At 42.2% G+C, this 12550-nt stretch overlaps 1 protein-coding gene across 1 annotated transcript in view; it reads left to right on the top strand.

Moving 5' to 3' along the window:
• Nucleotides 1–10829, top strand: part of LOC6557761 (dendritic arbor reduction protein 1) — a 31553-nt gene extending 20724 nt beyond the window's left edge. The window contains exons 2-6 of the mRNA XM_001984341.2: nucleotides 507–1092; nucleotides 1662–2419; nucleotides 2508–3195; nucleotides 5503–5562; nucleotides 9745–10829. Of these exons, the coding sequence (XP_001984377.2) occupies nucleotides 507–1092; nucleotides 1662–2419; nucleotides 2508–3195; nucleotides 5503–5562; nucleotides 9745–9932 (2280 nt within the window). The 3' untranslated portion in view covers nucleotides 9933–10829. The remainder of the gene's footprint in view (nucleotides 1–506; nucleotides 1093–1661; nucleotides 2420–2507; nucleotides 3196–5502; nucleotides 5563–9744) is intronic.
• The last annotated feature ends 1721 nt before the right edge of the window (nucleotides 10830–12550 follow it).

Here is a 12550-nt window from a genome sequence, read left to right as displayed (position 1 = left end):
CTCGTGTAGAATAAATTAATTGTTTGAAGCGCATTTGCACAAAGTCAGCATCGACGTCGACGTCAGCGTCAGCATCACAAATGACTTAGGTAACAAACTTGCATATCAGAAAGCGCATGCGCATTAAGAGCGAAACAATAAAAACAATGGGGTGTATAAAATGTATCAGACGACAAATCTACACACAAATTTGGATGCGAAAGAAACGGTCGACGACGAAAATTAAATTGAAAACGGCTCCACAAAAAGTGATGCGCGTCATAAAAATAAAGAAAAGAAAACAGCCAAATAAAGATAAGCGAAAAGTGGCCAAGAGAAAGATGCGGCTCAAAGTGTTTGGGGGCCAGCGATAAAAATATAATCAAAATTTATGATGGGGCCAGCGAACAAGACTCTGGACTCTGATTGTGGCTCTCGAATCCGATTGCCAGGTTGGACAAATGTATATAAAATACACTATTTACTAACACTTCTTCTTCTTCTCCTTCTTGTTGATATCTTTGCAGTCGCCGGAACTGGATTATCGGCACGAGCTGATGGGACGTCTGCACAAGATCGAGCCGGCCGATGTTGAGCTAGAAGTGCTCGCTGCTGCTGCTGCTGCGGCCAACAACAACAACAACAGCAACACCAATAATAATAACAACAACAGCAGCAGCAGCCAAACGACCAATAGCAACAACAATTCAGCTGCACCACATCATCCGCATCACCATCATCAGTTCCACCACCATCACCTGCATTCGCACCACCATTCGCACACGCATGCGCACCACCATCAACATCATCATCAGCACTTGCACCACAGTCTGCAGAGTGGCGAGAGTGGTGGCACCTTAGATGCCTGGCCGCTCGCAGCATCCAGCTATGCCAGCGATCAGTCCCAGCAGCAGCAGCAACAACAACAACTGCAACAGCAACAACAACAACAACCCGCCGGTTCACCCAATTCCAATTCGAATTCTGCCTATGGATGTGCCCCGCTCTACGATGAAGCGCCCTACGATGTGGCACTGGGCTATGGAGCGGGTGCCAGCAACGGTGTGGGGAATCCAACAACAGGCAGCAGCGGCGAGAAGGAGTATTTGTATGGTAAGTAATACAGAGAGAGAGAAAGAGAGAGAAACACAGAGAGGGAGGAAGAGAGAGATGCTGGCCACACAAAATTACACGCTTGGTGAAATCTCACAAGTCAATGGCAAAAAGCAAAAAAAAAGTAGGCGAGACGCGACGTGTTCGTATATTTGTTAATTTTTTTTTTGGAATCATAGTTTCTATGCCGATTGTGAAATTTGAAACCCAACGAAAATCAGCCTAAGCCCAAGCAGACACGCGGGAGACAAAGTTTCAAATCTCAAAAGACGAACTTAAACTTCAATTTGGGCAGCTTGAAAAGTAGAGACAAGAACGAAATTGAAACCTCCAATGCAAATTGACTAATTTGAGACCTTATGCAAGTGAGAGTTTTGATAATCGTCAACGGCAAACAGACAGGCGAAAAGTCGCATCTAAATATAGTCAAACAAATCGATGGTTGTTTATAAGTAAATTTCATGCATATGCGAGATTTCATTGTTTGCATTATTAATTCCTTAACGTATACAGTTGTAGATTTGCATAAGACATTAGCAGCTTCATTATAAAGCGATTTTCTTTCACAGAAACCAAAAACAAAGAGGCTCTCTTCAGCGATCCATTGGACGATCCATATCAGCGACCCGCGCTCTGGGATGATATTGCCACCTCAATACAGAATATCGATCCAGAGAATGCGCTCATGCTGAGCACCAGCACAGCTGCGAATGGCAACGACAATACAACTGCAGCAGCGGCGACACAGCAGCAGCAGCAACAGTTGTTGCCACAGGTCAAAATGGAAGCAATCGATGAAACTCTGCTCGAAACTTTCTCGACACCAATGCTCAGTCCCATGGAGATTAAAACTGAAAAACAGCAGCAGCAGCAACGACAACATCAGCAGCAGCAGCAGCAATACCACCAGCAGCAGCAGCAGCAACAACAGCAGCAGCAACACTATCAGCAACATTATCAGCAACAGCAGCAACACTTGTACCAGCATCATCCCAGCCTCTCGCTGTCTGGGCTGCCACCCGCTGCAGAAGTTGTCGAGCTGCAGCTACAGCAGCAGCAGCAGCAGCATCAGCGACAGCATCATCACAGTGGCAGCAACAGTCCAAAACAGCCAGCAGGCGACAACAGCAGCAACTCTGCCTCCTATCAGCAACAATACGCATCTCAACTGAACAGCGGATCAGGCGCAGCATATTTAAACAGTAGCAGCAACAGCAATAGTGGATCTACTGGTGGCACCACCAGCAGCGTTGTCGTCACCAGCAGCAATACCAGCAGCAGTAGCACCAACAACAACAGCTATGGCTACAGCTGGCACAGCAGTCAGGTAAGAATCTATGCAGCAATTGTTGTTGTTGCAGGAAAAGCAACTTTATATTTCTATCCCTCGCTCCCCTTCCCCTTTCTTTTTGTAGACGTTTCACACCAAATACCAAATACACCCGCCATCTGCAACAACAAACACTGCCACGCCCACAGCTCAACACCTGCTGCAGCACCAACAGCAGCAACAACAACAACAACAACAGCAACAGTTGCAGCAACAACAGCAGCAGCAACAGTTGCAGCTTTGTCCGCCCGCCGCGCCAAGCACCCCCTCCGCCACATCGGGCTCCTCCTCCTCGTCGACGGGCTCTAACTCACAGCGTCACATGTTCGTGCCACCGTTGACGCCACCCAGCTCAGATCCCGGGAGTCCCGGCGCCTCCATGGTGGCAGCTGCTGCTGCTGTCGCTCAGGCGGCGCAGAGACGCAGCACACCTCCGCCGCCCTATCAGCAGCTCGTTGGCCTCTGTCCCAGTCTAGTGAATCCGGCGCCGACGCTGCAACTACTGGGCGCTGCCACGCCTACCACCACGCTCACAACGCTTACGTCCGCTGGAGCAGCCTCTGGAACAGGAGCAGCAGCAGGTGTTGCAGTTCAGCAGCCGGCACCACCCCCACCGCCGCCGCCGAGCAGCGGACGACGTGGTCGCCATGCGCATCATCAGCCGGGGACACCGGCGCACATTGCGAGTCTGATGAGCGTGCGAACTGTCCGCTACAATCGGCGCAACAATCCGGAGCTGGAGAAGCGTCGCATCCATCACTGTGATTTTGTGGGTGAGTGCCGACGATTTATCTAACAGCTAACCTTCAGCTCGACTTCATCTAGCTGCTTTCGGATGCACTCCATGTGCCTCTATCGTTTATCATTTCGCGCGTTTTGCGACACTTTTTCATAACAGAGACTAGCTCTGCAAGCTTAGACCAGCCCCCACCCACTCCCCTACTTATATATCTAGCTATTTTGAGCAGTCTCATTGCGAATGCGTTCAGCGTATTTCCAATCGCCATTTATTTATTCCCCATTTATCTATACATTTATTTATTATCTTGCCGTCCGTCTGTCGCCCGCTGTGCCTATTGACAGTTGTTGTGGCGCTTTTTCCTCTTTTGTAATTCTAATTAGCCTGTGCCATATTTATGTAAGAGACTCTCTTTCTATTTGTTGTTGTTTTTGGTTTTTTTAACTGTGCGCAATGTTTCTTGCTACAGTTGCATTTTCAATATCAGCCTGGTAATCTTGAGAACTGAAAGCTAAGAACATTTGAAATTGTTGAAGAAGATTAGCCGACAAAAAAGTCTTAGTACATAATACATAAAAAATTTGGAAACAGAGCTTTTTTAAAAGACTGGGTAAATGCTAAAGATCAAATAGGTATTTCAACGAATTACTTCAATTAGGAATTCAAATAAAGATCTCTTGAACAAAGCAAAGCATTTAAGTGAATATAAGCCAAAGATAAAACATAGATTGAGAATCAGCGTTCAATCAAAATTCGGTTGCTCAGTCCATTAGCAGTAGGCACAAATCTATTTCTAGGGATGAGGTGAAGGGAGGAGTGAAAAGCACTTAACCCGCAACTAGTATTAAATGCGACGTTGTCTAGCCAAGTGATGGTCCGTCCGTTCGTCCGTACGTCCGTCCGTCCGTCTGTCCGTCACTGGCGTCGTCTCCGTCTCCGTCGACGTCTGCGCTGTCTTTGTTGGCTACGTGCGTTGCCACTAATAAATAATTGACAATTGTCTGACACGTTTGGCGTTGCCATTTTTAGACAAAAAGCGCACAAAATATTAGAGTTGGATTGGATTGCTTAGCCAAGCTCGCAAGCAGGCTACAAAAATGCTGTCTAAATGAAGTTATTATGCCATAAACGCACGCATCAGACTCACAGACTATGTTGCCTCCACATTCGAATCGCAGTCGCAGTCGCAGTCGAAGTCGAAGTCTTACAACTTGCAACTTGCAACTCGAGATTGCTGACTGCCTCGCATATTGCATAGTGAGTTATGTCTCAGAAGTTCACTCTGGCAGAGCATGTGATCAACAATCCTCCTGATCGTAGTAGCTCCACAGAGTCTCCGAGCCAATCACGCGTCTAACTGTCATCGTTGTTGTTGTCACTATTGTTGCTGTTATTGTTGTTGCTGTTGTCGACTGTTGTTGGCGTCGACGCAACATTCTTGACTCGCTTTTTAGCTATCAATTCGCTTTGGCCATGTTTGTCTACGGTGGCTTACGGGTGTTTTGCTGCCGAGTATTTTTAGCTGCTGAGTTGAGTTTTTGGCATTGTGCCTTTTCTATATGCTAGGCACGTTGCAGTCAGCTTTCAATTAGAGCGTACGTGCTGGGATCTCTAAGCATCCTTTTAAGTGCCACATAAATGTCTCAAGCTGTGCAAGTGAATCTTGTGCAACTTTCACCAGCTACAGCAATAGCAACAACTACAGCTTCAGATACAGATTCAACTACAGCTGCACGGGGCTTAATTAAAGGCTCGATTGTGGCAAGGCGTCGCAGCGACGCCCACTGACCCACTGCTGAGCCGCTGCCACAACTGCACAGCTGCACTTTGCAGTGTGCCTCTTTTCTCATAGTCATCTTATCAAGATTGTGCATTTGGGTGCTCGGTGCTCAGATAAATTGCCCATTCAATTTGGCACTCTGACAACGAGATTCAGCTTACCAACATATATGAACTGCTTTAAATTGTTAAACTACAGTTAACAAACAGAAAAATGAAGAGTTCATAATTAAAGCCACACTCGGCGTTGCTTGTTAGTGTTTAATTTCATCAGCAATTACAGATGAGAATTAAGTTTGATATCTTAATAGACAGCTTCAATGCTTATTTAGTTTTTCGTAATGATTTTTAATTAAAAATCTGTGTAGATTGAGGACAAATATTTAATATGAAATAAAGTGTTATCAGTTTCTAACTTTGCTAAAATGTAAGATGTGCCACATATATATTTTAGAGCTCTGCATTAATAATAATCACATAACCTACATAAGCTTCCTTATATTCTACATTGTTAATCTACTAAGCCCACTTTCTTTTTCTTGTATTCGTCTTGCAATTGCAGGTTGTTCCAAGGTGTATACGAAGAGTTCGCATTTGAAGGCACATCAAAGGATACACACGGGTGAGTTCTTATTATTAATATACACAGATCCACCCACCACCCAACTAGTTGTTGTTATGAGGCGCCGCCGGGCTTGTCCGCTGTCACACACATTAGTTTTGCTGGCCGCTTCTCTGGCCCCGTAGCCAATGTAGGCGTAGGTTTGGCTTATTACCACAGCACCACTGCTGACGATGAGCCACTGAGTGGTGCACAGCTGCGCTGCCTTATTTCGTTCGAAAGAGCGTTGAGCAACCGAAACGGCGGAAAAAAAGGCTTTTGATTAATTCGCGCGCTCATATTTGTAGTTGCCAGCACATAATTTGCCAAGAGCTTCAAGCGCTTTTTTTTTCAATTTCGGTGCAGCGCGCAACCACAAAAATCGTGATTTCTACGGTTTGCTTTTTTTTGTGTTGTTGTGTGCGGCTTTTTGTGGTCAGTTGCAACATAAGGCATCCACAACAGCAACAGCAACATCAACAATCGCCAACGCCATCAGCTGGGCGCACGTTTGGCCTGCATTTCCTTCTTGCTCAGATTACACTTGACGTTATTTTTGTTTGCTGTCTGCCCTGATCCCTCTCTCTCCTCTATCGCCCTCTCTCATCTCCCTCTCTTTCCCTCTCTCTGACTCTCGTACTCTCTTTCTCTCAGTTCATTGCCTGCCAGCCAGTCTGCCTGTTGTTGGATGTTGATCACCTGTCTTCGCTTTATGGGCCACACGTTTTATGCCCCCTGATTCGCAGTTTGCGACTTTCAACTCTCGACCCAGCCCCAAAAACTCAGTCTTCAACTGAATGCCAATATGAAACGCAGCAGCAGCAGCTCTCCTTCAGTGTTTTATTAATCGCACATGACCAGCTGATTTATGCGCAAACTTAAAACGCTGCACTAAAAACAATTTTATTATTATGATATTTTTTCTTTTTATATTACTCTGATTTTGACTTTACTGATAAACTTAACGCCCCAACCAAGGAAAACAAAATATATATGAGGGTCGATATATGATCGTGAGTGATTGGATCAAGGTGAAGTTCCAAATGCCGAATAGGGAAATACCCAACACTCTCTCCTTTTGAATAGACTACTAGCGAAAATGGATATTGACCCACATTAAAACTGTGTTCGCATTGTGTCGCTGAAAGTGAATTCTTGACTCGATTCAGTTTCATGAATTCTCAGGGAACACTTTAAATATTAAAGTTCAAGATCTTAAAACCTATGTGACCATATTACAATTTGAAATATTAATGTTCCACATTTCTTTGCTTATAAAAAAATTCTTTAAGCTGTTTTCTTAATTAAGGAGGAATATAACTCAGACACATACCATTTGATAAAGTCTTCTTCCAAAACTTTTATAATCATATTCTCCAATAATTTCATGCATTAAAACTGCCTCATTTTTTAATTGAGTATTTCTGTCTCTCTTCCTTCGTTAGCTGCACTTGATTTTGACTGCACTCCATGCCAAACTATCTGTATCTAGTTAGTTGATTTAATTGTCTTCCACCCGCCGTGGGCAAGCACGAAAGCCACTTCTTTGAGCATTTGGCTCAAATCTCTTTTCGCCAGCAATTTTCATAGTAGTTTTATTTCGAGTGGCAGTCTAGCATTTGTGGCTACCGTCTGATGGCTGTCCATTTGTTTGGCTTTCGACTTGGTTAACGTTGTCGTCACACGCCCCGCCTATAGGCGCAGGCCAAATAACCAAAGCAAATACACATTTTTCATGCAATTTTGATGCTGTGGCATCTTGTGGCGCCAGTCGCCAACTGAGTGTTGTCTTTGCTGATTAGCAGCGCTGGTAGCTCAAGTGCCCGGGCCGGACACTTGGTAGAGTTATTCAGCTATAAATACATGTGTAATACTATTTGCAGCGATTGCCGGCTCCAGTTTGTTGCCTAAGTCTTTTGTTTCTTGCGCTTGCTCGCTCGTAAATTTGCCTTTTTTATTTGGGCTTTTTGTTGTTTTCTGGTCGCAGCGATTAGAAAATCACTTGGTAACTAATCTTTATGCTGCTAGCGAACGCATAAATTGTACATATCGCAGTCCCTATGTGTTTGTGTGCGTGTGCGTGTGTATGTGTGTCTGCATTGGAAGATTGGAACTGGAAGACGGCGACTGACGGAGCATAGATTGCCCACCGGCTGGGCTTATTTTGTACTGATTTGTTTGCTAATATGTTCGCGCTGCCATAAATTAGTTTGATTTTATATAGGCCCCAACGGCAACGACTGGAGGAGGTCCGGTCTGGTCCGGGACAGTGTGGCCTGCGGCTAGTCTTGGCTAGACTTGGAGTTCGCTCTTTGGGCTTTAATTTATTTGCGTATATTTATATTGTTAGTGCATGTTGCGGTTATCGCGCTATACGTTCAAATTATGAAGTAATTTCGACGACTCTTATCGCATTGCGTTCATCGCACATTACAAAACTACATTTACATAACTTTGTTTGTTGTTTTCTTGTATTTTACTGGTTGCCCCGGACCAGGCCTCGGGTTTGGGTTCGATGCTGATCTTTATTTTAGTTACGAGCGATTTCAATTTTGCCATTGCCAAATGGTATTCCCACGAGATCTAGAGTTGTTATTATTGCTGTTGTTTTTGTTGTTGCCGTTAATTTTTTGGGCAGTTTTTGTGTTATGACTCACCATCAACTACATCAGACAAGCCATTTATCAATGTGTTGTATTTTTGGGCTGTAAACAACAAAGCTTCTTACACACGTATACACACAAATACACACAAGCACGCAACGCAAGTGTCGATAGGTAAATTTTTGATTATGTTCAGTCATCTCGAGGCACTTAAATTCATTAAAAGAGATCTAAATAAACCAATAAGTCATGCCACGAGTCCGTCCCATATTGAGTTTCTATTCGAAAATCCCTACAAAAGTGTCAGCTGAGTGCCACTTCAAGCTTCAAGTTGCACACCCCCTCCCTCACCTTCTCACTCAATCCTCACCCTACTCAAGCACTCGTCTGAAGAGGCATTTCAGGCTAAAGACCCAACTGGCTTTGTATATGCGCACTGTAAAATATAAAATAACAAATAACAACAACAATTATAATGATTGCTGCTTAAAAAAATGTTGTGAAAAGGGCTTAGATGAGCTTAGATGATGCGAAGTGTGAAGATATTGGCCTAAGACATCATCAAAGCTTTTTGCAAGGTTACATTTGTTTAGGCTTCACTGTAAGACACAAGAATTTGGATTAATATAATGAATTCCTCAGTTATTTTTGCATGTTGTAGACTCAGAATCTATTGAGAACCAAATGTGGAGAATTAATTATTTCCACAATCCACAGACAATTCGATTGGGTCGACAATCCAATTGTGGAAGCATATTCGATACGCTACACAAACTCAATTGATTCGATTGCAAGACAATAATGCTTGAATAATGCCATAAAATGTCAAGTTCACCAAAAATTCGAAAAGTCCGCAATAATTATTTCATTCAATTTCAATTTGAACACGAATGTTTATGTTTATGTTTATGCTGAAGCGTACGTAATGTAATGCTCAAAGCACACTGATAGCCAAGGTAGCTAACAACAAAAACAACAACAGCATAGCCGGCAAACAACGGTCCCCCGTTGGAGGGAATTAGTCATGGAGCAGCGGACAAAGTTTTTTGGGCACCGGCCGGTCGCATTTTTGGCCAGCTAACAGCTAACTCGACTCATGAGCTGAGGCAAGAGTTACTTGCAAATGTCGTCGTGTTGTTTCTTGTTGTTGTCGTTGTTGTTGTTTGTAATGGGCCATCGTCAGCGGCAAGTCGTGTGCCAAAATAAAAAATCCAAATCATAAAATACGAGACGGAGAGTGACTCGGACTGCGAATTGACTTACCATTTGCTCCAGCTGCCGTTTTGTTGTCGTCGTTGTTGTGTTATTGCCGCTGTTGTTGTTGTTGTTGTTGTCGTCGTGTTGTTTTAGTTCTCCTAACATGAAAATTCAATGAAAATGTTAATTTGTGAATACATGGCTGCAGCTGAATACATAAGTACATACACAACACTACTTGCACTGGCATATGTCAACGCAAGACAAGAAGCACTTTGATGACATACTCCAAGTGCCTCCACTTAAGCTGTAAAATATTTGAAAATTTGTGTAGCTCTTGAAATATATTTTGTCAAATGCTGACTTACTGATTTCGTTGCATCTGTCTGTGTGTCTCTTGCAGGTGAAAAGCCCTACACCTGCCAATGGCCCGAGTGCGAATGGCGTTTTGCTCGCTCCGATGAACTGACGCGACATTATCGCAAACACACCGGCGCCAAGCCCTTCAAGTGCATCGTCTGTGAGAGGAGCTTTGCGAGGAGCGATCACCTGGCACTCCACATGAAGCGCCACCTACCGAAAAACAAGTGAGCAGAGAGAGAGAGAGAGAGATCGATCCCGATCGGTGGCTACAAAAATCAACTATATCACAATCCAAAGGACTTTAGTTAAGCGTCAAATGAAATTCGTTTAGTAAATGGTTACTACTACTACTACTACTACTACTATATTATAATAGTATCCTGAAAACCTGAATACTAATTAGTATAATACAATACAATATACAATATTCTAGAGCTTTCACTTACACTAAATCCAGAGAGTGTGCGGCATGAAAGTAAAGCTTTTTGTCTCAAATTATAACACAAAAGCTATTTCAGCTAGCATCGATTTATAGTTCAAAAGTTTATCAGCATTCTCCCTCTCACTAACTCTCGATGTAAATCGCGCGTAAAATTAAGTAAATGAAATTTCCACCTGCTTAACTTAATTTAAATGCAAAACTAACTCTAAGCACACACTCCTAACTAACGATAACTCGTATAACTAACATATCCACATCATGAATTAGATCACTTTTGAGTTGTTAATTTCAAGAGAATCCCATCGATTCTCCTCAACTCTCATTTTAGTCTAGTGAGAGTCCCGTGTATTAAAGTGCATATAGTAGTATATATTCATATTGATCCTTGTATACTTCATCTAAATCAATGATAAGTTGTAGGACAACATTCTCGTATTCGCCACGTGTCATTATTGTCGCCTAGTTTCTGTATAGTTTCCCTTAGCCATAATATAATGTTAGTATATATGTTAGTCTGTAATTTAATCTATGTATGACTATGTATGTATGTATATGGTAGTTGATACTACTTACGTAGCTAGCGTATTATGTTTGTAAGCTTATGTATGTGTCTCTATATCGTTTCTAAACACCAAAAAGTGCTGGCACAAAATCATCAAATAATAAAATGTTTTTGAAAAACCAATGCCTCTGTTTATTCCAATAAATATCTAACAGAAAAAATAACGCTAATTCTCTTTGGGATATTCCATTCAGAAATCGATTGTATTTTATATTATGTTGTGTGTGTGTGCTCTTTTCGCGTGGGGCTACGAGGCGTACATAAATTGCTAAACGTCGATGATAGAGGCCTCTATCACAAATTCATTGCCAGTGTCAGACATGTGCAATGGCATTCCTGAATTTGATATTTACTGCAGTCGCATATGCATTACATACGATTATTAACGTTTCCCAGTTACGTGAGTGGCAACGCAATGCTTTTGGATTGAAAGTTTCTCTGGCAATTGTCCATAGATTAACACAATTTGGCAGGCGATTTGTTTTTTAAGGGGACGGGAGGGATCTTTAGGAAAACTCCACACGTCAGTTAACAGTTAGGTTATTAAACAATCACATAAAGTACATACATATGGCTTTATTTAACAGACACACACACATGTACAATTTATGAACCACAAATAACTAAGAGACAATAATTTCATTTAGATGAGAATGCAAAGCCGATAAGTGTGACCCCATGTCGAAGTTGGGTACTCAATTGCTTTTTGTTGTTATTCATGTGATCATTATCAAAATATTTTGTACACGAAACAAACATGTCAAGCAAATGTGATACGTTTGTTGTTGTTATTGTTGTTGTTGCTGCTGCTGCTTCAAAAAATTTTCAAAAATAAAAATAATAATTTCAATTGTTGACTGCATATTTTTATTATTTTTTTTTTCTTGACGCGTCATGTTGTTTTGATTGTGACGATAAAATTATTGCCGTTGTGTGTGCCGGTTCGAAATTATAAATCGTTTGATTTTTATGAGACTCATTTAATTTATGAGTTTCAAACAGAAAGAATGAACGTCAAAGAAACAAAACGCACCAAAAAACCAGTTCATTTGTCAAACTATTGGACACGTGTTAAGCAACTAATTTAGATGCGATGATATTAAACGATGAGCTGCTCATAAGCATACTCGAAACCATCTTTCACATTAACCCTTGAATTTAGTTTGCTAGCTGAGCTGAGCCCACTCAACGCTTGCCACATGACTTTGCTCAGCATCCATCAAAACTTTTTAAGTTCAGCTCTTCACGTGGGCGTCAAGCTCAGCCCATCTCTCTCTCTCTCTCTCTCTCTCTCTCTCTCTCTCTCTCACCTATGTATCTTGACTTGTCAAGTACGAGTATCTTCAATTGTTGTGCGTTTTGCTGATTAATCATGTTACCACTGACAGCTCAACTTTGCGGGCAAGCTGCTTATTAAATTGGCTTAAGATTGCTAGATAAGCGCAATAAAAAAAAAAAAAAAAACATAAGACACAGGCACAGATACAGATACAGATACAAATGCGAGTACATATATGGTAAACAGATGAGCATGCAGAGTACGTGTAGGTATTTATGAGGACCCCACATATTGATAAATGCACAAAACGCAGTCACTCTGTGCACCCACTTGAAAATCGGAGTCGGAACAAAAGCGAGCTGAGATTCATTTGAAATTCGAAATTGATGCGATTTCAGTCAGATCGCGTGTGTCTCTCTGTCTGTCCCTATCTGCCTGCGATTGATATCGCTTATTATTTCAATTAATTCGTACGCTTTTGTTGTGCTTATTTAATACACAAAGAGATTAATTGTGCATACAAATACTTACATTCAATTGATTGCCCGTGTGGGTGGATTGTT

The sequence above is a fragment of the Drosophila grimshawi genome, unplaced genomic scaffold, assembly GCF_018153295.1.
Source record: "Drosophila grimshawi isolate 15287-2541.00 unplaced genomic scaffold, ASM1815329v1 contig_44, whole genome shotgun sequence".
Taxonomy (NCBI): Eukaryota; Metazoa; Arthropoda; class Insecta; order Diptera; family Drosophilidae; genus Drosophila; species Drosophila grimshawi.
Note: the sequence above shows the minus strand (reverse complement) of the source record. Positions and strands in the feature narration are given on the sequence as shown.